Source organism: Callithrix jacchus, chromosome 6, assembly GCF_049354715.1.
Source record: "Callithrix jacchus isolate 240 chromosome 6, calJac240_pri, whole genome shotgun sequence".
Taxonomy (NCBI): Eukaryota; Metazoa; Chordata; class Mammalia; order Primates; family Cebidae; genus Callithrix; species Callithrix jacchus.
Window position 1 is genome coordinate 148745497 of NC_133507.1, and position 27849 is coordinate 148773345.

Consider the following 27849-nt stretch of genomic DNA (forward strand, 5'->3'; position numbering starts at 1 on the left):
CCAGTACCTGGGATTACAGGAAGGTTCCATCATACCCTGCTAATTTTTGCATTTTTAGTAGAGACAGGATTTCGCCATGTTGGCCAGACTGGTCTCAAATTCCTGGCCTCATGTGATGATCCTGATTTTTAATGCCAATACAATATTCTATCATAAGACTCTACTGTGATGTATTAAGCCATTCCACTCTTGTTAGATTATTTCTATTTATTTTCAATAATATTTTAAAACTATTAAAAAAAATCAGCCAAAATTTTTATTTATGCCATGATAGATGTTTTTCTCCTGGAGAAAAGAATGTTTCCTGAATGAATTTTACCACAATCATAAAATTCTCACCATTAATTAGAAGATAAATATTTTGTACTTTTCTGGGTATTACTATTATTCTACACTTAGTATGATCTTTCCTCTTTGTCATAGTTAAGAACAGGCTACAGGTCACCTATGTTTGCAAACCAGGCCCTTACTGGCTCTGTCACCTGGGGCCAGTTCCTTAAAATCTTTCTCAGTTCACGTTTCCTTAATTCCTGTAAACCTCATTTTTCTTCCTGTGAAATGGGGATTATGATATTACCCATCTCAAACTATTCTTCTGTTGAATACATGATACACATAAAATGCTTCCTGTCTGAGGATGACAAAGTCAATTCCCCAATATATAATCACTAAAACTGCCGATGGTTTTGATAGTTGGGATTTTTAGAAGAATATCCAGTTTAAATGAAAAATAAAAATAAAACCAAGAGTTCAATGCATACCTAAATGTGAGAACTTGCAGAAAAGCCAGGTTAGGAACATTGTTTTTTTCCCCCCTTGATTTATCTGTGCACCTAACACAGTGTTGATGTAGCAGCTGCTCTAAAGCCATATGTTTCGTGAATAAACCATTGAACAAGCACATAAACAAAACATGAGCAAATGCATAGCATGTATTGGCAAAGATAGCCACTCTTATTCTTGTAAAAGATAAACCTGAACTAAACCCTTAAAGGCTGATGAGTAGGTGGATTCTTCAAATATTGGTCATATTGCTATTTTTTTCATACTGTAAAAGTACCATATACTCAGTATAGTAAAAAGTACCAAGATGGAAAATTATGAAGAATTAAAATGTAAAAGATTCACAGTTATGTCACTTAATTGTCGCATAATTAGTAGCAAACATTTAGGGCAGCATTTCTTAAAATGGGGTGGGCAAACACATTTTAGAACATTTGAGAATTCTGCATCAATATTTTATTTTTTGAGATGTAGTCTCACTCTGTCACCCAGGCTGGAGTGCTATGGCACAATCTCGGCTCACTGCAACCTCCCCCTCCCAGGTTCAAGCAATCCTCCTGCCTCAGCCTCCCGAGTAGCTGGGACTACAGGCATGCGCCACCATACCTTGCTAATTTTTTATTTTTAGTAGAGATGGGGTTTCACCATGTTGGCCAGACTGGTCTCCAACTTCTGACCTCATTCCTGATCCACCCACCTTGGCCTCCCAAAGTGCTGGGATTACAGGTGTGAGCCATGGCACCCAGCTCAAAATTATAAAATGATGTTTTCATTCACCTGACAATCTAACAGAATTAATGTAAGCACATTTGGGATCACTTGAATGGCCACCTCATAGCCAAATACTTCCAAGTTATTCTACAGCCTGAGTTTGCAAATGCGTGTGACTGGGCTGGTGCAGAAAGTCACTAAGATGCCAACGCTTGCTGGACTCTGTAGTGGCGCATGGGGTCCTGTGGCTTTGACGAACATATTCCAGGGCTCCATGGCTTCCCAAATTTGAAAAACATTGTGTTGATATATTTTCATTTAGTCATTTCTATAAGCCAGAGATTCTCAAGGTGGGGGTATAAGGGAAAGCAGTTAGGCAACCCCTTCCCCAGTGACATTTGGCAATGTTTTGATACATTTTTAAGTTGTCACAATTGGAGGGAAGGGATGTTACTGACATCTAGCGGGGAGAGGCCATGGATGCGGCTAAACAGCCCTGATAACAATGAAATAGCGGCAGCTGGAGCTTGAGAAACCCCTACGTGTATATTTTAATGTCTTTCTTGTTGCGGCTGCTTTTACAAAGTTGAGTTTTTATTTTCGTAACTTGTACTTTTTGTTCAACATAATATCATGGGCACTTCCACACATCATGAAATCTTCACATATATTTTTGACTCTTGTGCCTTCTGTTAAATGACTGTACCATGACTTACTCAATCGCGCTGGAACTCCATGAGAGCAGGGATCAGGTCTGTCTTGCTAGATCCCCACATCCAGTGTCAGTCCTAGCTTGGGATGGAGCAGATGCTTAACATCGACTTGCCCTCAGTTGTTGAAAGAGCCACTTGCCTACCACTGGACGTTCAGATTGTTTCCAGGTGAGTTACCTTCTTAAATCCCTTTTCTAAGGCTTATCCGTACTAAGTTTTACACTTCAGCTGAAAGGACAGTGAGTGTGAGTGGAGGAGGGGAAGAGACGGGGAGGAGGTGTGTAGAAAGGGAATGGGTTGGAGATTGTGTGTGGCTTAATGCTCCTGGTTCCAGTCATTTATGTTAGCATTTATGTGCATATTTATGGGCGGGGTTTAGGATTTCCGTGAAATTAAGCAAAACTAATCGTAATTTGGCAAAACTGTTACTCTAGATTTAATATATTGTCAAAAATGTTTGATCTCTGTTTGCTAGGGTAAAATGTGTTATACAAATTAACCAGAATGTAGTGTTAAATTTTGTCAGATCTGTCATTTTACAGTCAAGGGTAATGATGCCATAGTAATTCGGCAAAGAAAAGTTCTCAGCCATAAAACTGACGGTGACTAGATAATGAACACAAGTTCAAATAATCAGAACAGCCTCCACCCCTGAGCAGCACACGCACGTTACCATCTGCTCCTCTGAGCAAAAGGGGATTCTTACCGGGTCTCCCATTTGCCCCTTTACTCCCACACCGGGATTTCCCTGAGAAAGAAATGAAAAAGAATCTAATTGCTTTTGAATTTTAAAAAAGTAATTAAAAGCAATTAAGACTTCTGGCTACGCAATTTATTGCAGTTTATTAAATACTTTTGGAAATCTGATAAGAGGAAAGATATAATTCTGATAAATATTAGTGGTCAATTATTTCATTGTTCAGGGCTCTATTTAGGTATCTTGCTCATGACTGCCTACCTTCAAACCTGGACGCCCTGGTTGACCTGGAGCTCCCTAAATCAAGGGCAAAAAAAAAAAAAACACAAATCAATCATCAGACACAGAAATCAGAATGTACCTTCTTTTGTTGCCCCAAAGTCTTATTTAGGAAACCCTTAACTTTAAAACAGGTAATGACAGAATTTCTATCATGGATGGGCTGTTGTTTCATGTGAAGATGATGCCAGTGGCTCAACCCCAGGGAACCTGTGCTTCAAGGGGGAGTCCCACTGATAAGGATGGGCTTTCACCGATTCACCAGTTATAATCTCTCAAACAGTTCACCTGCATCTGACAACTTTACTTCTTTATTTCCATGTGGAATCTGGTTTTTAAAGGGATCACATCAGCACTGCTGTACTCACCACTAACCCTGGCTCTCCAGGATGTCCTGTGGGGCCTGCCGGTCCTCTTGCACCCCAAGATCCCTAAACATGAGAAAAATCAGTGCATTTGTTACCCAAAATTGTAATCATCCTTCACAGAAGTTGTGTAAACTTCTCTTTCTGTGATCCCATGTGGCTAAAAACCTCTAGAAAAATCTTAGCCCCCAGCACATCTGCCCTGCTAGGTCATCTTCAACAGCAGCTCTGATGCGGCCCTCAAAGAGCACCAAGCTAAAGCTAGCAGCATTCTGGTAGTTGTGATAAATTCCCTCATCTAGGGCTCAGATAAGACCCAGAGATCAATCTACCTATTTACAAATACATCCTGTAATAACAAAAGTATAGAACAAAGAAAACACATTACTACCTATTCCTAAATTCTGTGACAGTTTTGATACACATTAGGAATACTGCTATTAACATTAATGTATTTATACTTTTTAGTATATTTTTAAAATATGGCCTACAAGATCTCAAATTGGGGAAATATGGTCCCTGATTCGAGACCAAGATGAGACAGCCATACAACATTTTCTACAGCATGTATGTGGTGACACAATTACACACCCACAGATTGTCAAGAAAATGTTATATTCCTGGAATCCTGGAAGTGCAGAGAGATGGTCCCCGGGCTCCTGCAGACTCTGCCCAAGTGAAATGATTGGGGAGTGTGTAATGAAATTGCTCTATTTAGGAGGATGAACTAATAATTCTTTTAACAGCAACATTGAGTTACCACATTTATTCCATGGAGCTGAGCATCAATAACAGTAAGAAAACAAACATAGTAGGTCCATCACTTGCCAGAAGTTACAAGGCAAAATTATAGGTTAACCATTGGAAGGCAAAACTGCTTTTTTTTTTTTTTTTTTTTAAGTTGGAGTTTCACTCTTGTTGCCCAGGCTGGTGTGCAATGGTGCCATCTTGGCTCACCACAAGCTCCACCTGTGGGGTTCAAGTGATTCCCCTGCTTCAGCCTCCAGAGTAGCTGGAATTATAGGCATGCGCCGCCACACCTGGATAATTTTGTATTTTTAGTAGAGACAGGTTTTCACCATGTTGGCCAGGCTGGTCTCACACTCCTAACCTCAGGTGACCCACCTGCCCTGGCCTCCCAAAGTGCTGGATTACAGACATGAGCCACTACACCTGTCAGGGAAAACTGCTTTCAATTTTAATCTTGTAAGTAAACAACAAAAAACTGGAAAGACTAATATAATCATTGAATTGCTGATTTCAGAGACATAAAGATGGGCAAAATATTAAATATAATACACAAACACTGATTCAGCAGGCAAAATGGTAGAGAGAATCAATGCAAAATCATTCTACCTGGTATATATTATATATGTAGTTGCTAAGTGGACTCACTTTTCTGAGTATTAAGTGGCTGTGTATACCTGAGTAAAGCCAAAAGACCATTAGAAGACAGAAGAGAAAGACAGGAGGGAGCTTGCTGAGCTGTAAGTACAGCCACATGGGCATGAAACTGATGCAGTTACACAGGGCCCCATGCTTGAGTTAATGCTCTGCTGTTGCCATCTTGAAATTCTTAATAATTTTGAACAGGGAACCCACATTTTCATTCTGTACTAGGTGAGCCACACAAATTATGTAGCTGGCTCTGCTGGGATTAAAACGAGGGTCATAGGATATTTGAAGAGGAAATAGAAACACATAGCCTGCTCTGGAGACTTACTGGTAAGCCAGGCAGTCCTGGGTCCCCTCTGTCTCCCTGCAAAAATAAGAATGTATTGCTTTATAAGTCAACACAATGTTCCTAAAACACAGATTATGTAAAAATAGAAATACACACGAAAATTATTTGAACTCATCTAACTGCAGTTTGTTCAGTTTTTGGTTTTCATTTGTTTTGGTGTTGACTAAAATTGAGGAAGGGATATGCGAAGGTGATTTTCTTTCTCCTTAAGCTCTGAATTTTCCTTCTACCCAACAGAGAAAGATCACTGAAGTAATGACATGGAATCAGAATGAGATTTTATCTTTGTTTAAATTGTTGTAAATTCTCAATCCACTGGTCCCATTTCCTCACAGTTTACCTGTTGCTGGTCTAGTTCCACACCTGGCTATGTTTTATATACATCTTGACCCCCTTGACCCTAGAGTAGACAGAAAAGAAACTCAGGTAGAAACTGCCTCACACCAGCTTCTGTCTGTCTCTATCACCTTGTGACTCTGTGCTGAGACTCAACCTACTTTAAAACATCAAAGGCTGTATATTCTCTTGAATGAAGGCTCTTTTTTAAAATGTAAAACTTGACATTTCAACTATTTGTAAATGTACAGATAGTTCTGTGGTAATTAGGTACACTTACATTGTTACTCACCCATGAATTACACCAGCCATCTCCAAAACTTTTATGTTTCCTCCAGTGGAAACTCTGTTCTCATTAAACCCTTACTCCCCATCCCTCTTATCCCCAGCCACTGGCAACCACCATTCTATTTTCTGTCTCCATGAATTTAACTATTTTAAAAACTTAATATAAGTGGAATCATATAATATTTGACTGGTTTATTTCCCTTAGCATAATATTATATCTTCAAGGTTCATCCATGTTGTTGTATGTGTCAGAACGTATTTCCTTTTTAAAGCTTTTACGATCTTCCAGTGGATGGCTATACCACATTCTGTTTATCCATTCATCTGTTGATGGACATTAGTACTTCCACCTTTTGGCTACTGTGAATAAAGCTGTTATGAACCTGCATGTATAAATATCCATTCAACTCCTTGCTTTCAGTTCTTTTGGGTATATATCCAGAAGTAGAATTGTTGGATCATATGGTAATTTTATGTTGAATTTATTGAGGAATCACTATACTATTTTCCACAGTGGTTGCACCACTTTCCATTCCCACCAGTAATGCACAAGGTTCCAACTCTCCATGTCGTTGCCAACAATTTCTAGATTTGTTTGTTTTTATAATAGTCATTTGAATGGGTGCAAAGTGGATATAGACTCTCAAGAGCGTGGTCTCTCAAAGGTTATTAATCTACAGACCGTTTTTACTAGGGATCTTCTGTTTCCCCTCAAGATAAGGAATTCTCTATATTCATCCCCCCTTCCATATGTCTATATCACATGTCCTGTATTACCACAATTACAAAAAAATATGCTCACTATAACTAATATAATATGGGACATAACTATTTACAATGTGCTGCAGTATAAGCTATTATAACAGATAGCCTTAACAACACTGAGAAGAGGGCAGGGTAAATATTATTCCAACCTTCCTTCACAATTAATGAGAATCAGGCTGAGAGAGGTTAAGGCAGTTGCTTAACATCACAGTGGAGAGTAAGCCTCAGTTCTCTCCTTCCAATACACCATACTGGTTCCTAGAATGATTCTGCTATTGATGTTTAGTTTATTAAGGTATCATTTAAGCTATAAACAAAACCGTCATTTTTGCTGTTTAAGAAGGAAAAATAGGCACAGAGGCTACACACATATACAGTGAGCTCACTAAAGGGATCACTGCTAAGGTGTGTCCATTCTCGGTGGCACAAAACCTGGGATCTGATAGAAGCAGTCTAGGACTAGTGCTATCTATCAATTGCTGCAGAATATTCTTCCTTAAGAGAAATGACCACACATCTTGAAAATGGGCTGTATTTTCCTGCAGATGCATCATTTCCGCTGATCCCCACGACTGATCCATGGCTTCTCATCTGCGAAATGAGGTGGTCACTCAAGAGTTTATTTCTGAACATTAGTGCATCACTCCCTGCTAAAAACACAACACCATTATATGTATCAAGCAAAGCACTATAAGGTTTATATCATTTTCAAGTTAAATAATGGTGACTTTTACTGTATTGGATGGTAAGTACTAATATTACAATATTTTAATTACAAATAAATCAGTGGTCCTCCACTGGGGTTATGTCCCCCCAGGGGATATTTGGTAATGTCTGGATATATGATTTGGGGAGTTCAGAGGTGAGGGATGCTACTGACATCTAATGAGTAGAGGCCAGAGGCCAGGGATGCTGCCCAACATCCTAGAATGAACAAGTCAGCCCCACACCAAACAAATATATGGCCCAAAATGTCAGGAGTTGAGAAAAACCTTGAAATAAATACATCTCTTGCAGTTCTGAATAGTTCAGAGGTACTGGGATTTTACTGGCCATTTCTCTTAAGGAAGAATATTCTGCAGCAATTAGATAGATAGAACTAGTCCTAGATTGCTTCTATCAGATCCTAGGTTTTATGCCACCCAGAAAGGACACACCTAAGCAGTGATCCCTTTAGAGAGCTCACTGTGTATGTGTGTAGCCTCTGTGCCTATTTTTCCTTCTTAAACAGCAAGAATGATGGTTTTGTTTATAGCTTAAATGATATCTTAATAAACTAAACATCAATTTTACTGGTGACTGGAATTTTACTGGTGACTAAAGCCAGTGACTTCACACAAAAGTATGGTGCCATCTCTGAGGGTCAGGGTAATGATAAAAATTGGTGTATTCAGGGACATTTTGAAGAAAAGTCCTGTCTTGAGTATTTCTCGCAATGGCTTACCTATTTGGGGCAAAAAAAATCTTTTAACCCATCATTATCATAATACTTACCTGAATACCTTTAATGGCACCTAAAATGAACGCTGAATTTCCTTTTTCTCCCTTTTCCCCAGGATGGCCCTGAAAATAAAATATTTATGTACTTAAGAGGAAAATAGTATATTACCATTTCAGTGCTTTCTTTTCTATATAAAATATTACTCATTGGCTAAAATTACCATGATTGACATGATTAACAAGCGGACATTTCTTTAACCACTTCCTTATGATTATCACCCTAAGGTTCTCACATATATTTATTCAGTATTCAGTTAAGATCTGTTAAGGAATCATCTAAGACAGAGTATCTACCAATATATAGCTATTTAGCAGAACATTTTCCTTTTTCCCCACGATATAAAACACATGCATTTTTCCTACAGGTAACTAATTTTGCAATTGTTAATTTATGCCCTAGAAATAGTAAATATATATATATATATGTATATATAGTGATTTTATCCACTTCAGTACTTGTATTCAAAATAGACCTACATATTCTTTGTAAGTTTAACTTTTAAAAATCATAACATGTTCCTTTTGGAAGGTTTTTGTATACAGTTGCTAGTTTGCTTAGGATATTTTTTTAAAGTTAATGAAATACGTCAGTGTAGTCTTCCTCCTCCCCAAGGTTTTCCTACTTAACATCTTAATATCCTACTTCAATTCTTAATATATCTTCTCTTGGTTACCACATAAAAATCCTACCGTCTTTATATATCAAGCTCCCATGAAAGATAAATACATTTCAAAGTTAATTGCTCTTAGAGGAGTGTCTGACTTGGCTTCTGATGGGAGATATTTAACAGTTTTAGGTTAAATTATATTAACAAATTGCTTGAGAAATCAGATTTGATGCTATCTGACTTTGCACAGTTCCAGTCTGAATGAATTTCAGTTCCATAGTTAAATTAAATAACATCAGTTCTCCAAACCATGGTTCCAATTTCAGTTACCATTGTAAATTAACTGAGTACTTGAATAAAGTACAAACAAAGTTCACTGCTAGTCCCTCAGTCCACAAATTGTTATATAAATAACAGAAGTGAACCGTGATTACTGCATGATCACGTGATGTTACCAAAATGTGTTGCACAGAAAGCCAATGACTGAGAGGATGACTACTGCCAAACAGGAAGGCTTTAATTGGGTGCTGCAGCTGAGGAGATGGAAGATGGATCTCAAATCCATCTCCCAGACTGACTAAGAGTAGGGGTTCACATCACAGGGAAGAGATGTAACAATGCACTGGAAAACAGGACCTAGGGAAGGGTAAAGAAACAAAATCAGGGGTCTGGCATCTCATTGTCTGGATGCCACGATCTGGTGAGTTTCAGTTCTTTGATACCTTTTGAGAGGCCTGAGGGTCCTCTCCTGAGGAAGGAACTCAGATAAAACACAAAGGTTTCAAACTTTAAGACCAGAAAGATCCATTTCTATGTTGATCCAAAGAACGTCTATGGGACTATTGGGTCGGTTTCAATGACTTCTGTCAAAGTCTGTCTGTGATTGGCCCCTGCACATGTATTATTCAGAGCAGACACACAGACACAGACAGCAAAGCTTGTAGCTGGCTTGCCTCCTTATCTCCCAGCAACAAATCCAAATAACATTTTACAAAAATGAGTAACTGAAAGAGGAAATTGGCCAACAATGATGAAAATGAAGCAATGAAATGAAAATGGTAGTGCTGGAAATGAAATTCAAATAAAACATAAGTGGAGTTAATAGAAGAAACAGCTGACCACGGGAATAATGACACTGTTGTCATTTGAGGGACTGTATTAGCAGCCAGAGGAACTAAGTAAAGATGAACTTATCAACATCAACTAGGAAAGAGGTTGTAATGAAAAGGATGACAGTGTCCTAGATAAAGTGACACAGATAAAAACCTCACATTAATGGAACCCTTAGAGATATTTCACGCTAGAATCAGACCCAAACTTAGGAGTGTCACACTTCATCAAAACATGAAAGACATGTTCCTTTAGCATCACAAATTATATGATGAGAAAAAGGCAAGTACTGTTGCAATTACTCTTGATAAGTTTTTACAATCAAATAAAACCCTTTGCTCCCAATGTTTCAAAATACAGTATATTAAATAAATATTTAGGTTTTTTTTCATTTCCTTATATATGTATAACTGACAGAAAGTGTCTAATGTCTTAACAAAACATTTTTAAAGGTCATGGGACAATAGTAATTTTTCTCATCAGTTAATAAGGTTGCTCTGTGTAGTTTTCACCTGGCCTGGTCCTTTTTACATTACTGTGCAAAGTGAGGGGTGTCTGTCTAGCAAATGAGTCAAGGGGAAGTAGGTTATTTTGCAAAGAGACCATTACGACAAACTTCAGGCTTGTGGTCGGTACTGCATGCCATGTTGAAGCTAAAACTGAGAACCCTTGCTCTCTTGAATGCTCATGAATCTGTAGAAAGGGGTTTGGCCTGATTTGAGGAGCTTAATAAATGTGCATTCACCAGACTGCACTTGAATTTTCAAATGGCTGAGTCTGAGAGTAAAGGATGGTTGAAAAACTTAGCAATGAAAGGTAGTGATTGTTCTTACTTGATACCAGAAAAAAAATGTGAGCATGGAAAGCCTTTTTGAGTTTAGTGTTCAGATCAATTCCTCTAAGATCTGGAGCAAAAGGAGGACACATGAGTGACAGCAGGATGAATGACTGTGGTGGTCATGCTAAGAAAACTTTCTAAAAGAAACTTGTGAAATGATATGTAATTTAGGAAGGGAGAAATACTTAAAAAATCACAGAAAAACAATTTTGAAAAGCCAAATGATCTCTGATCTTCTAAGTGAGAAAAAAAAGAGAGAGAGAGATAGGAATGTGGGAGGTAGTACTTGCTCTAGTCGTGTTTAAATGAAAGTCCAAAGTTCTGAAGAAAAAAAACTAAGAGCCGTAAGGTTTCCCTCAAGTGCTGGATACTATCAGCTGTTGCTGGACATCCATTCCAAATCATTTCTAATACATTTTCTTGCATTACAAGGGCTAGAAAGAGAAAAACTACATTGCCCAGACTCCTTTATAGCTGGATGTGAGTTAGGTTCCCCCTAGGAGTTGTGGAAGATGGACGTTTGGAAGAGATTCTCTTCCTGGTCTGTTGTTGCTGCCAAGCAGGAAAGCAGAAACTTGAATGTTGTGTTGAGCAGTGTCTAGACGTGGGGTGAGAGGCAGTGGTTACAGCGCAGTTACAGCCTCCTGACTCTGGATCTCAGCTAGCTGTGAACCTTTGAAATCAGTGGTCTTGTGTGGTCCTAAGTTCTACTCTTCCAACTGTTATAGTAAGTGCCAAACTCTCTATATCAGATTCCTTTCTGCTCAAAATATCTAGGGGGTTACGCTTCTGCAGTGAACCCTGAATGATAAACAACTTATGTTTTGCTAACTGGTCTCTCTGCTCTTGTTTTCCCCTGCTATCTATTCTCTTCACAGCAGCCAGAGACATCTTAATGAAATATCAGTGACATCAAGTTGCTTCCTTCCTTGAAACCATCCATTGTCTTTACCTAACATAGAAGAGAAAATCTAGCCTCCTTCCATCTCTCCAAAGCCCTGCACATTCTAAGTCCTGCCTATCTCTCTGTCCTTAACCCTCAGCCACCCCCATTTGTTGACAATGCCCCAGGCACACTCGTATTAACCGTTTCTTAAATACACCAAGCCTGTTCCACCACAGGGCCTTTTCACTTAAGATTCCTGTTAAGATGAGCTGCAGGTGTCTTACAGGGGGGCCTTCTGGGCCAAGAGCTCCTCTTCCTCCTGGAAACCCTGGGTCACCTCTAGAGCCATTGTAGCCACTCATACCAGGTTTGCCTCTGGGTCCAGGAGGCCCTGGGTACCCCTGCAGAAAACAAAATCCTAAGTGAAGCATTTTTGCAAAAATATCGTAACATGAAGGTTACACAATATGAATACTCAAATTATGGCAATTGTGATTCACACATTTACTATTTAGTTTTATGAAACTTTCTCTCTACTCAAAAAGGCTATGTAGCATGTAAAACTAAAACCTAAAATTTTTTTAATATAACAAACTTAAATTAATTTAGTTTGCAGTACTCTGAGAAATTGAGGAGGGAACCTTCCTTAGAATCCTTAGAAATATTATAATGAATTATAAAGCCCCCCAAATACCTTTTTTTCCATTTCATTTTCATATCAGAAATAAGAGTATTAAGCTTACTTCCAATATTATGACTTGTCAGCAAATAAAAACATTCCTTATGAATATGAGTATACATGTATTTCTAGAACATTTTACTTGACATAACAAGTACTCCTAGCTCATATTTTGAAATGTTTTCTCTAACCTGTTTGAAAACATTGCTTTCTAAGTAAAGTGCTTTATTCTGGGAGTTACTGTACAAAATTTAAATGTGAAAACCCTTTCATGAACTAAAATGAGAAAAAATAAAGAGTTTGCTATATATAATGTATATTGTGAGCTATAATATATATTATATATAATACTATACATATAATTATATATATTTATTATAGCATATATAATTATATATCATATAATTACTATATGTGTTAATATATTATACGTTATATATAGCAATTATATATAATATGCTATTAATATATACTATATATCATTGTGCATGATATATACTATACATAGCAAATATATTCATATAAGATATATCATATATAAGACAAAAGAAATGGGGGTACAATTTCATATAATATGTATCTTACATATCTTATATATATCTTACATATACCTGATATCACATGTAAGATATTATATATAAGGTATATACAATACATATCTTATACACAATATACATCTGATATTGTATATAAGCTATATGTAAAATATAAGATGTTGTATAGTGTATATGCAATATATATATCTTACATATACAATATATTCGGTGCAAAAGTAATTGCGGGTTTTGCCATCAAAAGTAATGGCAAAACCCACAATTACTTTTAATGGCAAAACTCACAATAACTTTTGCACCAACCTAATATATTCTATATATTGTATATCTAATATGTATCTTTTATATATGTAGATATATATGGATTATGGTGCTTGTGGTATATATAGCAAATATTTGCTATATATAATATATATCTTGTGGTTTATATAAGTACATGTTTTATGCATATATATGTGTGGTTTTAAGGATTTTGGTGAGTACTTCTACCTTTTTTAAAAAGTGGAGAAAATTTAGGGATACTTACAGGTATGCCATCTAAACCTGGAAATCCAGGAACACCAGTTGGACCCTAAAATCCCAGAAAATAAACCAAAGATATAAACATTAGTAAATGAACAAGCTGATTTACTTAAAAACATGAACAACACTGAACAGTCATTGTCGCCTATTTTTTACACTGATGAGTTTAAAATCCAACATTTAAGAACCAACTCTTGTACTTTTTTTTTTGTACTTGGGAAAGCAACTTGGCAGTACTGATTTCAGTAAATCATCCAACATGCTGTGAAAAGAAATCTAACAGCTCAGAATCTCGATCCTAGAGTCACAAACTCTTAAATGTGAATACAGGCAATTTATAGGATTATTTTTGCACACCTGCACTACCCAAAGTTGGGGTAGAATCTCAAGTGCTCATCAATAGGGAATAAAGTATACTTTTATTCATATATGGCATATCGTACAATATTTTTTAAGGAATTAGTTCAGTCTACATAGCCTGATTGGGGATGGTCTCTAGGACATATTGTTGAGTGAAAAGTGAAGGGCTCAGTGTGACACATATAATAAATGTCATGCCGGTTTCTTAAAAAAGCCATGAAACAATGTAACTTCTCACTGGTACACACATGTATCAAGTGCATAGAAAGGTCTAGAAGAGCATGCTCCTCTGGAAAGGGGCCAAGAACGAGGATGGATATTGCAGAGAAGTTCAGGTACTTCATTAATATAAGGTTCAAGTATATAGTACTTGTGGTTACAAAACTCTGGTGCTGGCCAGGTACAATGGATCATGCCTGTAATTACAGCACTTTGGGAGGCTGAGGCAGGCAGATCACTTGAGGTCAGGAGTTCAAGACCAGCCTCGCCAACAAGGTGTAACCCCATCTCTACTAAAAATACAAAAATTAGCCAGGTATGGTGGCACACACCTGTAATCCCAGCTGCTTGGGAGGCTAGGGCAGAGAATTGCTTGAACCTGGGAGGGAAAGGTTGCAGTGAGCTGAGATTGCACCACTGCACTCCATCCAGCCTGGGTGACACAGCTGACACAGTAAGACTTTGTCTCAAAAAAATAATAATAATAATACAAAAATTAGCTGTACTTGGTGACACACGCCTGTAATCCCAGCTACTCAGGAGGCTGAGGTGGGAGGATCACTTGAACCCAGGAGGCAGAGGCTGCAGTGAGCTGAGATCCCACCACTGCATTCTAGCCTGGATGACAGAGCAAGGCTGTCTCAAAAAAAACAAAACAAAACAAAATAAAAACCAGTGCAGTAGTGCTGGTGAGTGGTTCATGTGAATCTCCATGTAAGATGTGGCTTACCTTATCTCCTTTGTCCCCTGCTGCTCCAGGAGGGCCGTGGTCCCCTTTCATTCCTTTCTCTCCTGAAAGTCCAATGGGTCCTGGGGCTCCCAGGGGCCCAATTGGACCCTGTGGCCCTGGTGGTCCTGGTGGACCCTGAGAAAGAAGATTCAAAAGAAATGGGGGTACAATTCTTAACTACTGTCTTCTAACACAAATACATAGTCATTCAGGCCTACAGAAGACTTGGAAATTAGATTGCACAAACTCTGAAAATAGAAACAAATGGCTGGGCATGGTAGCTCAGGCCTGTAATTCCAGCACCTTGGGAGGCTGAGACCCATAATTCACTTAAGCTCAGGAATTCAAGACCAGCCTGGGCAACAAAGTGAGATCCCCCCATCTCTACAAAAAAAAAAAAAAAAATAGAAAAATTAGCTGGGCATAGTGGCATGTGTCCGCAGTCCCAGCTACTCTGGAGGCTGAGGTGGGAGCATCACTTGAGCCTGGGAAGCAGAGGCTGTAGTGAACGGATTGCACCACGGCACTCCAGCCTGGGTGACAGAGACAGACCTATCAAAAAAATAACAAATAAAAAGAGAAAAGAAAGGAAGGAAGGAAGGAAGGAAGGAAGGAAGGAAGGAAGGAAGGAAGGAGGGAGGGAGGGAGGGAGGGAGGGAGGGAGGGAGGGAGGGAGGGAAGGAAGGAAGGAAGGAAGGAAGGAAGGAAGGAAGGAAGGAAGGAGGGAAGGAAGGACAAGACAGGAGAAAAGGAAATGAAAAAAATAGACAAGAAAATGATTGATTTAATTAAAACATAAGAAATAGTGACATTGCCCTTTTCAATCTGAATTAAGCTATATGATAAATTTCAATTATTACACATGTATATGTATGTGTGCAGTATGTGTGTACACAAAAACATATATATCAACTGATTATAGTTATCTTACTATTTTTATTCTGTCAATCACATTTAGAGATCTTGAGCTGTTTAGTGAAGCAAGATACTAAAAAATTAAAGTTTTATTTACCTTTATGTTTGTGATACAAATAGAGTAAGGCAAACTGTCAGATCTTTTATTTATTTCAAATAACTAATGAATTGCCCTTTTGAAGGAAAACATTTCTTTTTTGACTGCTTTTATCTAAGTTCTTAGTCATATTTTGAAATTAGGCTCCGCATCACATTAAATTTATGTAATCCAACTTTCTATGAATGAAAAGACCACCTCTAGTTTTAAGTGAAGAAGCTTTACGGGGCTCCTACCTCAGAACTCATGCCTCAGGGTCCTGCCCCATCTCCCTTCCAGAGTCTGGGCCTGGGCAAGGCCAGCAGCACCATCTAACGTGACATCCCGATCAGGTGTGGTGGCTCACACCTGTAACTGCACCACTTTAGGAGGCTGAGGTGGGCAGATCACTGGAGGTCAAGAGTTTGACCTGCAATTTTTTTGTACCTCTCAACAAGATTTAAGAAAAATTATTTTGTAACTTCTTGTCCCACAAAACAGCATATATGACTGCATCCAATGAGCGAGGAAGTCCTGATGTATGGACAGAAAATCTTGGCAGGGTTCAGGAGATAATCTGCTCAGATCAGATGTCTTAGGTCTCTAGGGTTGCCCCTTGGGAGTCTGGGGACCTGAGAAAAATGTTTCCTTTAGAGTCCCATCTATCTAAAAGCTTGAGTCACCTGAAATCAGCATGCCTGCTCTACTCTGGCAACCCAATGTCGTGCAATCCCATGAAGGAAATACTTCATGGGCAATAGAAAGTGTTCTGCTAAGCAGCCATCCTCCTGAAACCACAGGGCCCCAGACAATCCCATAGCATGAAGGCCAGAGCTCCTCATGTGGTCAGCTCCACATTGAATAGAAAGTGAGAGAGCATGCCGACGGGAAGAAACAGTAACCAAGACCCACCTGGTCCTGATCCACACTTAAAGTGTCACTTTTCAATTTTTATCAATTATTATTATTATTATTATTTGAGACAGGGTTTCACTCTGTTCCCCAGGCTAGAGTGCAGTTGTATGATCTTGGCTCACTGCAGCCTCCACCTCCCAGGTTCAAGTGATACTCCCACCTCAGCCTCCTGAGTAGCTGAGATTACAGTTGCATGCCACCACACCCGGCTAATTTTTGTATTTTTAGTAGAGACTGGGTTTCACCACATTGGCCAGACTGGTCTTGAACTCCTGACCTCAGGTGATCCACTCACCTCAGCTTCCCAAAGTGCTAGAATTACAGGTGTCAGCCACCGCGCCCCGCCGGGATGTCACTTTAGATAGTGCTGCTGGCCATGGCCAGGCCCAGACACCAGGAGGGAGACGGGGTGGGGCCTGAGGCATGAGTTCCAGAGCAGGAGCCCCATAAGAGTAGTGCAAGATCGTTCACCACAGTGCTATATGCAATCGCAAGAGAAACCGGAAATGCAGGGGAAAGGCACCAACCTGAGACCCAGGGAATAAATTAGGGTGCCTTCAGTGAAACCCCATACGGCCTGACTTTATCGGGGTGCTCCAGGAGCAACACAGAGGACAAGAAGTCAATGAGGCAACTTCTCCATTTGAGAAGTGAAGGAGGTACAGGTCAGGAACAGAGCGAGACCCAGCAAAGTAAAGGCAGCCATGAAAGGGGCAGTTTCAGGTCAGTGACGCTGTGGGCACCTGGAACTTAACCCTGAGGGGAGCCCACATCTCACTCTTATCCCACCCTAGGGCAAGGGAGCAGGGTATTTGCCTCCTTGGCTCAGGGCCCCTGGTGACGGGTATGGAGTGACTGCCAACTGTGCCTCTGGGGCTTTGAAAAAAGCCCTGGCAGACGCAGATGCCAGCAGCAGACGTCCCCCGGAGCCTGAGCACAGAAACAAAAGGTCTGAGGAAGATGTTGCAACAGCACGTGCAAGCTGCCAGCAAAGTCCATCTGTCCAGGTCAACTTAGAATATCCTCCCCATGCTCATGAGGGAGAAACAGAGTGGCCGAGCACCCAGGCTATGCATCCATCTCCTGGGTTTGAAGCCCAGGACCACGCTGACTCACTGTGTAACCTTGGGTATGTTCCTTAACCTCTCTGTTCCTCAGCGTCTTCATCTGTCGAGGGCTTACGAGCGTAAAAAGAATAATGTATGTAATGGCGTTTAGCATAGTGCCTGGCGTAACAAATGCTAACTGTTGCTATTATATATTATTATTATAAATGGATAATTGTTAAATGAGAAAAACAAGCCACAGAATATTATGTCATATGATCCCATCAGTAGAGAAACAAATGAACAGACACTCTCCCTAAACAAACTTTTATAAATGAACATTTTTAGTATATAAAAGAAACTGCATGACTTACAAGTGAAAACACAAGCCAGGGCAATTTCACATTCTATTCGTTTGGTGCAAAAGTAATTGTGATTTTTGCTTTTTAAAAGTAATGGCAAAGATCACAATTACTTTTTCACCAACCTCCATCAGCAAAAGTGACTTTATAATAAACATCAATTACCACTTCTTGTTCACCATTAAGTCATTAACTGGACAAACATGATTGACAACCTTTAAAATCTGCCCAAATTTTACAAACATATTTTATATGTATTTTCTCCTTTCTTCATGCCTGTTCATCGTTGTTGAATAACTACTATTCATTGAGTATCCATATAAATGCTAAAAGCTTAGAATTTTAAAGAAACTTAAATACATAAATATGTATCATGAAAATGACAACAATAAAATACATAGTGTAATTACATGGGCACAAACCATTTGGGACATTGTGAGGGTTTATCAACTTAAAATGGATAACTGCACAAATTCTCAACTACAATCTGAAAGGAAAAACAAGCATTGACTTCAGAGTAGCTTTCTGTCAACCCTGTGTTACAAATAAGATTAATTAACATAACTTAAAAACTCCCATGTTTTCTAAATATAAAACTCAGGAAATAAATGCTTTTTCATTAAGTTTGGGAATTATCTTTTCATCTTGCATGCAATTTATACATAAACTCCCCCAGATTATCTTTTGTGAGTGCAATACTTCACAGTAATGTATTATTTGGATACATACCGAAATGCACGCTTGAATAGAAAAGGGGAAGTGAAAAAGAGACAGCCAATATACTGACTATAAATCTCTTTAATGTGTTTCATTTTAGGTATGCAATGCTGAATCCAGTGAGCTAATGGGGATTTTGCAGAGGGGGAAAACTCGAGTGGAAATGTTTATCACAATGATAAGAATAATAAAACTCCATTAAATATAGAAATGTGTCCTGATTTCAGAAAATGCCACAAAAAATACTTTTTTGTTTGTTTGTTTTTTGAGCCAAAGTGCAGTGGTGTGATCTCGGCTCACTGCAAACTCCGCCTACCAAGTTCAAGTGATTCTACTGCCTCAGCCTCCCCAGTAGCTGGGACCACAAGCATGCACCAACACATCCATCTAATGTTTGTATTTTTAGTAAAGACAGGGTATCACTATGTTGGCCAGGCCGGGCTCAAACTCCTGACCTCAAGCGATCCTCCTGCCTTCGCCTCCCAAAGTGCTGGGATCACAGGTCTGTGCCACCATGCTTTGCCCATATAAAATACTTTGGAGAAAAAAAAAGTAAAGCAGGGATTAGTTATTTTCATTACTGAAGGATGTTAGCCCATCTCTCTCTCTCCGAATCTCCTCCCCTCTCCCAGCCTGCCACTCTGACCTCCCTGCACCAGAGTTCTAAAGAAGTTCTGTTCTTTCACAGCATTTGCATAGGCTGTCCTGTCCCAGGAGCGCCCCCTTTCTGCCTTTGGCTGACTCATCTCTCAAGGCTATGATGGAAAGATTCCTGTGCTCTCCTGCCCCTGTGCTGGAGAATAAGATGCCTCTGCAGTAACACCCTCACCTGTGAGTATCATCCTCTCTTTACTTGTATGTCCCTCCCAAACCTACACCCACCCAACCTCTGCTCCCGGAGGGCCAAGTTTAAGTGCCCGAGGCCATGATGGTAAGAAAGGCAGAGAACAACAAACGCTTCAAAAAATAAGGCCAGTCCACTCCTACCCCCTGGCAAGACAAGCAGCCCTCCATATCCCTGCGTCCTGATTTGAGGACTCAACCGACTCAGATGGAAAATATTTAAAAATCAATAAACAGAAAAGAGCAATACAACAAAAAATAACAAATTTTAAAATACAGTATAACAACTGTATACTGTACATAGCATTTCCAAAGAATTCTAGAAAACATAGAGATGATTTATAGCATTTGGGAGGATGTGCATGGATTATAGGCAGATACTGTGCAATTTTGTATCAGGGAAGTGAGTGTCCAAGGATTCTGGTATCCACAGGGGGACTGGAACCAATTCACCACGGATGCAGAGAGACAAGTGGAAACGCTTTCTTATGTCTCTGACTTGTCTTCCTAGAACACTGGTTTACAGTAATTATGCAAAGTGGCGATGATTCCACACCAAAGTGTGCGGAGTACAACTTCACACCATGAGCAATGACTCTGAATACAGGGATGTTGGCATTTTTTGCTGTTGAGCCATAACGTAGGTATTGTTAGGCCTTTATTTCAACCATATGAAACAGCAAATACTACCCCTACTTTGCAAGTGGGAAAACTAACATAAATGTCTCCTTTCTACAGCCATGAAAACTGTGATTTTGTATTTATTGCTGTTTTTTGTATTAAGGGTTTTGCTACATTACAGATTTTTAAAGGAAATGCATTAAAGCTTGAATGACAGCACAAAATCTGTCAGAAAGCTGCTCGCCAAAATTTCCCAAACACCAATCCCTGAAATAGTCATTTGTTAGTTCACCTAATTTGAGTAAATGATTTACTCACAGCAGACAGAGAATAATTCTATTTTCATTAAATTCTTTCATGTAAAAGAATGGGTCAGTAAAAGAAATTGTGCTTACAAGTGACTATTTAGGTTTACTTTTTGTATAAGGTTATAATAGAATTAACTTCAGGACAAATAGATATAAATAGCAGGCCCATAAAAGACATTTTATAACCAGAGAATCATTAAATTATCACAGGAATTTTGCATCCTTAAAAAAAATCTTTAAAGAAATGTTTCACCCAGTCCTAACCTGGTACTCTCCACCACAAACAATAACCTGCTATAAAACAGGTCGCTGTGCCAGATTCAGTCTAGCAAAAAGGAAAAACCTGCCAGTGGAATGACTGGCTTTCAGCTGCTCCGCATCCCTGGGTTTTCTTGGCTACCGTGTGTGTGCAACTGCCGCTGCAGTTTCTGACTTTCAGTGTGAGACAGTGAAGTCAGAAGACAGAGCCGCTGAATCCACAAATGACAATCAGCTTGACAGCTGAGGAAACTTTGGCATGCCATGTGAAGCCACTAGATCATCTCTTTCTTTCTACTCAAAGGCCAGATTGACACCATGTCATCAGACCTGTTATTTGCGCCTCCCTAGAGCAGCAGTAGGCTCTCGAGCCAGCTGTACAAATAAAGGAAGAAGATGAGAGGAGACACAGAATCGCAGGCCTCCCTGTCTTCTGAGGCCAGGGCATTCCTTTAGGATTTTGTCCCTTGTTGGTGCCTAAGTCTAGAATGTTTCTTGAGCAGGGCTAAGATCAAATTACTTTTATCTCATAATAAGTTAGTAGAAGAGACCAAAAGATAAGAGGACACATACTGTACTTTTTAGAAACCAAAATCTTCAAATCAGCCTTTTTGGCTGGCAATGATCTTCTTGCCCCAGAGACCAAACCCTGTGGGGAATGACAAAAATCTAAGAAATGCTTCGTGATTTTTATCAGTAGGAGCACTAGGAGAATCACCTACAAATAAGTAACTGCAAATTTATGGACAGCCACGCTTTTGCTGCCACGACTTCCTGCTCTTTCTCAGCCAGAAGTTGAATCAGTGCAAAGTATTAATAAATGAATGAATAAGTCAAGAAACAAGAAAGATGCTTTTGTTATACTAATTATGCAGATTTTCCAAAATCACCCTTGAACTCTAAACCACGACACCAATCATCAAAAATGTCATGGGAGAAGGAATGTATTTATTAGGCTTGGTTATAGGTTATGTGCCTAGCATGCTCCATACCTAATTTAATGCAACCAGCAACACTGAAAAATGTGGGCTATGAGCCCCATATAGATGAAGGAAAGTGTAATTTATTCAGGTTCTCACATGTAGCAAGCTCAAATTCACACCTGGACCAGGCGGTCTCTCTCTCCCAAACCTCTCCTCTTTCTCCTACCTAAGCCTGAACCTAGCACAATGGAGGGTCCATCCACTAAACCAACCTAGCACAATGGAGGGTCCATCCACTAAACCAACCAATGTCACACCATGCCTGGAGTGACATTTCAATACCGTCAAGCCTCTTCTTATTTTTACACCTAAAAACAATCTATCCAGATATACTTGATGCTCTTTTATAAAGTTTCCTTAGGAAGCAATGCTTTTAATTGAATTAACCGAAGGCCTCTATTTTTGTGGTTCTCTGTGGGTAATACCCACCGTGGGCACCAAGGAAGGAGAACTGTCCAGACCCCAGGCACAATTAGTGCCTGAAGTATAACTTACTGCCCATATATATCTAGCTTATGTAATCATACTTAATACTTATATCTAACATACTTAGTTCTATATAATCTTTCTATATCATCATATAGGTATGTAGTCAGAGCTGTACGGACACATTTAGTGCTGATTTATAGAATCCTTCTATATTACCATATAGTAGTTTGTAGTAGGAGGAATGCCTAGAGCAGTCACAGAACAGAAGCAGTACATGGGAAAATAGCCAGACCAGGACGAAAACCAAAGACCCAGGCGTCCCTGCCTGAAAGGGCATACGCTGTATGGCAGGCTTGGAGCAAGTGCCTCTCCTCCTGATAAAGTAGTTGTAGTACCTTGCATCCAGTTCCTATGGAAAGTAGGCCTCAGGCCTGAGATCCTGGAAATAACCCCTCTGATGTGACCAGTCACGGCGTCTATACACCCTGTCAGTCTTTTCTCGATTCTGTGCTAGCTCAAATCATCCTCCCATAAATATCTTAAGAGAAGAGCACAAGTCTGTCAGCTCATACTGCATTGGCTTACAGTATCCTTCTATTAGAAATCCTTTGAAGTCTCCAGCCCCCAGATAAGAAGTGTTGCACATGACACCTGTTGCACACAGCCCACCTCCTTGCCTCGGTGACCTAATGGGGGTGGACCCCTTTTCTGTACACAACCCTCTACTACTGCACATGGCACCGCCCCCTACTGCGCATGACCTACCTCTCTACCCAGGTGACATAATGGGGTGGCCCCTTGCTTGTGACTTATGTGATTATATATGCCCTATTACCAAGCCTATAGATGACAACCTCACTCACGACCCTGCCCCTTGCTTATACCTAATAAATACAGATGCTGCTGGGCACTTGAGGCCCCCACTGATCTCTGCTCACAGATGGTGTGCCCCCCGCCCCCCTGCCCGAGTCCAGATGTTCTTCACCAGTTCTTCAGTGCCCTGTCTCTTTAATTCTCAGATCCTGTACTTCAACACAGCATAAGGGACACCCCACGACCCTGTGGGGCCCTACAGCCCTACGGTTCTCAAATTTACCTTAGTAGTCCCATCCTATATTCTCAACTGTTTTCTAGAAACTTTCTTGCATCCTCTTCCCCTGTTAATTCATAACATGTGTTGTGTTGGGTCAAAGCTGAGCTCAGCCCTCTGCCTCCTCCTTCCCTGTCACTGGAGAGAGTGACTCTGTTCCTTGCATCATCTAAGCTTGCCATCCAGCTGCCAGTCTTGTCACTCTCTTTCCCTCATTCTCCATTTCCTTCTCAGGACCAAGGCGATCACATCTCAATTTGAACCAAAAACCAAATCTCATATTCCCATCTTACCTCCCTCACACTGCCAAGCGCCTGGCCCATGGCCTTGTCATCTCTCAGATGAGTTCCACAAGCACCGATCTCCCTTGCCTCCTTAAGCCTGATCTTCCCCCCACCGCCCCATACAAGTGTCCATAAATCTTCAGTCTCCCCTTTCCTGGTGTCATTGCTTTTACCAACACCTGCAATGGGTACCATCTCCTTTCCATGCACTGGCCAACCTTACTCCCTGCAGTTTCCACACCCATACCCTCTGCCCCAATCACACTTGTTTCCCTGAGGTCGGAGGAGCCTTTCTTTACCTGTAGCTCAAATTCTGCCATCCCTCCACCAAAAATATAATGACCATAACCGTAGCAGTAATAACTGCCTCCATGTATGAATCTAGGCACAACATAATGGTGTATTAATACATTCTTCTCATGGAATCCTTACCACCTTATAAAGCAGAAAGTAAACCCTGTATCCACGACCTTATTCCCAAAGGAGAAGCTGAGACTCAAAGACGTGAGACAAGGAACCTGAGGCTGCGCAAGTCTGACTTCAAGGTTTCTGCTTCCACTTAGCCACAGTTCTCATCAATTTCACTCCCCCCAAAACTACACATCTACCCTAAAATAATTAATGACTATCCTCATCATCTGTTGTTCATTATTGCCTTGTACATGCTACTTTGCTTCATCTCTGCTTGGGGTGATGTCTTCTAGAACACTTTTTTCTTTGAGATGGAGTCCTGCTCTGTCACCCAGGCTGGAGTACAGTGGCACGATGTCAGCTCACTGCAACCTCCACCTCCCAGGTTCAAGCACTTCTTCCTCAGTTTCCCAGGTAGCTGGGATTTCAGGCCCCCAGTACCATGCCTGGCTAATTTTTGTATTTTTAGCAGAGACAGGGTTTTACCGTGTTGGCCAGGCTGGTCTCAAACTCCTGACCTCAGGTGATCCGCCTGCCTTGGCCTTCCAAAGTGCTGGGATTACATGTATGAGCCACTGTACCCGGCCTCTAGTACACTTTTTGTAGCCAGGGATTCATGCATGTTTTTATTTCTGCCCCAGCATCTTGGCCACTGTCTTGAACGGTATAAATTCTAAACATATACTCATGGATTACATGATCAATTAAAACTTCTACAGTTAAAATTAACAAATATTCTTCTAAATATGTTCATCCTTTTTATGAGTCGCATTATTCCATCATTACTATCATTGCCTTTTTCAATGCTTCCACCAAGACTTGGTTGTAATTTAACCGGCAAGCCACTGGGTGGCACTACAACATCACTCACAAATCCTTTGACAGTGCCTCCAGGGGCCTCCCCTATTCCAGGAAGAAGACCCGTTAGGCATCAAGAAACGTTATCAAAATAAATAACAAAAGGTGTTATCAACAGTAGACAATAAGAGACGACTGCAGTGGCAGACTGTTTTCTTGTACCTTAAAGTGACCGCACCTGTTAACAATGAGATGGGGTAAACTGAGGGCTTTAACCTGGTGTAACACTTATTAGAGATTCTCACTGTTTGTAAGAGGCAGCATAGTGGAAAGAATCCTGCGCTGAGAACCAGGAGATGTGGCTTTGCCACTGAACAAGGTCATCCCTTAGTCCAGGCCACTGAAGAAAGGTTTTCCAATTTTAAAACACCGCATCTGCACCTGCTGTGGGTCCTAAACCAGGCTAGGGGCTCCTGGTGAGTTCCCTGATGAGCTCTAGTCCACTTGCCTCTGCGTCCTCCTTGCCTGCCCTGTTCTCTGGTGTCCCTACCCTTTGGCCTTGCTGCAATTTGCTCCCACCTGTGTCTTGTGTGCTGGCCCCTCTTCCTCCCGGTTGGAGGTTCCAGCCCAGAGCTCTTCAGGGCTGCCCTGGCTTCTTGTCACTTTCTCTCCAGCAAACACATCCATTTCCATGGGGTCAACTTCACCCACAGTCAAACAATCCCTCCAAGTCCCTCCCTAGCCCTGACCTTTCGTTCTGAGTGCCAGTCACATACCAAACGACCTCAAGCTCTGCAAGTCCTGACCTGGACTTGTGGTCACCCCTGAAACATGCTTCCTGAGGAGCACCACCGCCTACACAGCATCTTACCCCTCCTTCTGGGAGTCCCGCATGTCTCTAACGGCCTGCCCCAACTGCCGCACGAGTCTCCTCATTCATATCAAGTCTGACTCCCAAATACCTCCACCTCCCATCCACTTCCCTACCCTCCACACTCCCCCCTCACTAAGCCCCCAGGACCTCCACCTGCACGACCACAGCAGCCTCCTAAGAGGTTCCCCCCAACATCACCTACCTGCCACCAGCCACAGTCTCCAAACAGCACCAGATCACCTCATAACGTAAATCCAGCCTGCTTCTTCGCTTCTTAAAATCTTTGATTTATTAGGCAGGAAAACCTGTCTGCTTTTTCAGCGGGATTGTATGCTGCTGGGTTCCTTACCCACTGTGGCCAAACGTCTCTCTGGTCGCGTTTCAGTCCCTCAAACATGCCAGCCTGTCTCCTTCCCACCTCGGGGCTGAGCGGAGGCTGTTCCCCTTGTCTGAACACTTGTAGGGAACTGAATGGTGCCACACACACACACAAAAGATACACAATGTCTGAATCGCAGAGCCTGTGACTATTGCCTTACGTGGCAAAAGACACGATAAAGTCTTGAGCAGAAGAGTTTCTCCTGGGTTATTTAGGTGGCCCTAAACACTACCACATGCATGCTTCTAAGAAGGGTGCAGAGGGAGGTTAATGCAGACACACAGAGGAGCAGGCATTGTGAACCAGAGGCAGAGACTCTGTCTCTAGTTGCAGTGAGCCAATATCACACCACTGCACTCCAGCCTGGGCGACAGAGCAAGACTCTTGTCTTAAAAAAAAAAAAAAAGGTAAGCTTGTGTTATAGAGAAAATAAGCACCTTGGAGGCAGCTGTTTGTGGGTTTCTTGGGAAATTGTTGAATGTAATTGTTTGAAAGAAGAAATTTGCTTTTCTTTCTTAAACCCTTTATAATAATTCCTCATCTTAGCTGATCAGATGTTACATTTGTACTAAAGAGGTCTTCTTATACTCAGTGCACCTGCTTCACTGGCCCTTATTTCTTGCCAATAACAATAACGAGATCCCACCAGGAACCAAGGAATGCCAAGGACTGCTGATGCCACAAGAAGTGGGAGGAGGCAAGGAGCAGGTTCTCCTGGCAGTGGAAAGAGCCATGGAGAGAGCCTGGCAGTACCAGCAGCTTGCTTTTGGACTTCTGGCCTCTAGAGAATACATTTCTGTTGTATTAAGCCACTACGTATATGCTCCTTTGTTACACAGCCATAGCAACTGACAAGGCTCCTCCTCTAGACTGTGGCTAGGAGACTTCTAATTCCACCACGTTCAAGCTCAAGTGCTAATCCACAGCTGCCTGTGCCCTGACCTCCGATATGCTTCCATGCAAAGCAAGTCAGGGCACCAAACTATCCACCTGGGGAGGGAGCAAGGACTTTTGTCTTGTCTTCTCTGATGGGACTGCCTGGTGCTCATCAGGCTCCCAGAAATAGTGGCCAGAGGGGAGTCTTGTCTGTCTCTCTGCTCCGCTCTGAGCTCCAGGCTGCAGGGATTTTTTCTTTATCACTGAGGCTTCCATGGCCTGTTTGGATGCCTGGCATGTGGCAAGTGCTCGATGGTTACTTGCTGAATGATTGGAAAGGTATTATTATTGGTATTGTTAGTCATTGCAGTTAAGATTGGATGATAGAGGCCAGGTGCAGTGGCTCACACCTGTAATTCTAGTATTTTGGGAGGCTGAGGTGGGCAGATCGCTTCAGGCCAAGAGTTCAAGACCAGCCTGGTCAACATGGTCAAACACTGTCTCTAGTAAAAATTAAAAAATTAGCTGGGCATGGTGGTGTGTGCCTGTAATCCCAGCTACATAGGAGGCTGAGGCAGGAGAAGCACTTGAATCCAGAAGGTGGAGGTTGCAGTGAGCTGAGATCACACCACTGCACTCCAGCCCAGGCAACAGAGCAAGACTCCATTTTGAAAAAAAAAAAAAAAATGTGTTATAGAGGAAAAAAATAAGCACTTTGGAGGCAGAAGTTTGTGGGTTTCTTGGCAAATTATTGAATATGATTGTTTGAAAGGAGAAATTTGCTTTTCTTTCCTAAAACCTTTATAATTCCTCACCTTAGCGAATCGGTCAGATGTGACATTTGTACTAAAGAGGTATCCTTATACTCTGTGCTTTCTATTTTCCTATATAATGAATATTTCTCCCAAACTGCGCACTGCTTTTGAGTGCGCCTGTATCGCTAGCCCTTATTTCTTGCCAATAACAAGGCTGCCAGG

General features: G+C 40.9%; 1 protein-coding gene across 1 annotated transcript in view; it reads right to left on the reverse strand.

Moving 5' to 3' along the window:
- Positions 1-27849, reverse strand: part of COL4A4 (collagen type IV alpha 4 chain) — a gene marked incomplete at its 5' end in the record, with an annotated part of 142599 nt that overhangs the window by 99322 nt on the left and 15428 nt on the right. Inside the window, 8 exons of the mRNA XM_054258166.2 lie at positions 2914-2955; positions 3166-3201; positions 3552-3614; positions 5272-5307; positions 8176-8244; positions 11908-12024; positions 13383-13427; positions 14688-14822. Of these exons, the coding sequence (XP_054114141.2) occupies positions 2914-2955; positions 3166-3201; positions 3552-3614; positions 5272-5307; positions 8176-8244; positions 11908-12024; positions 13383-13427; positions 14688-14822 (543 nt within the window). The remainder of the gene's footprint in view (positions 1-2913; positions 2956-3165; positions 3202-3551; positions 3615-5271; positions 5308-8175; positions 8245-11907; positions 12025-13382; positions 13428-14687; positions 14823-27849) is intronic.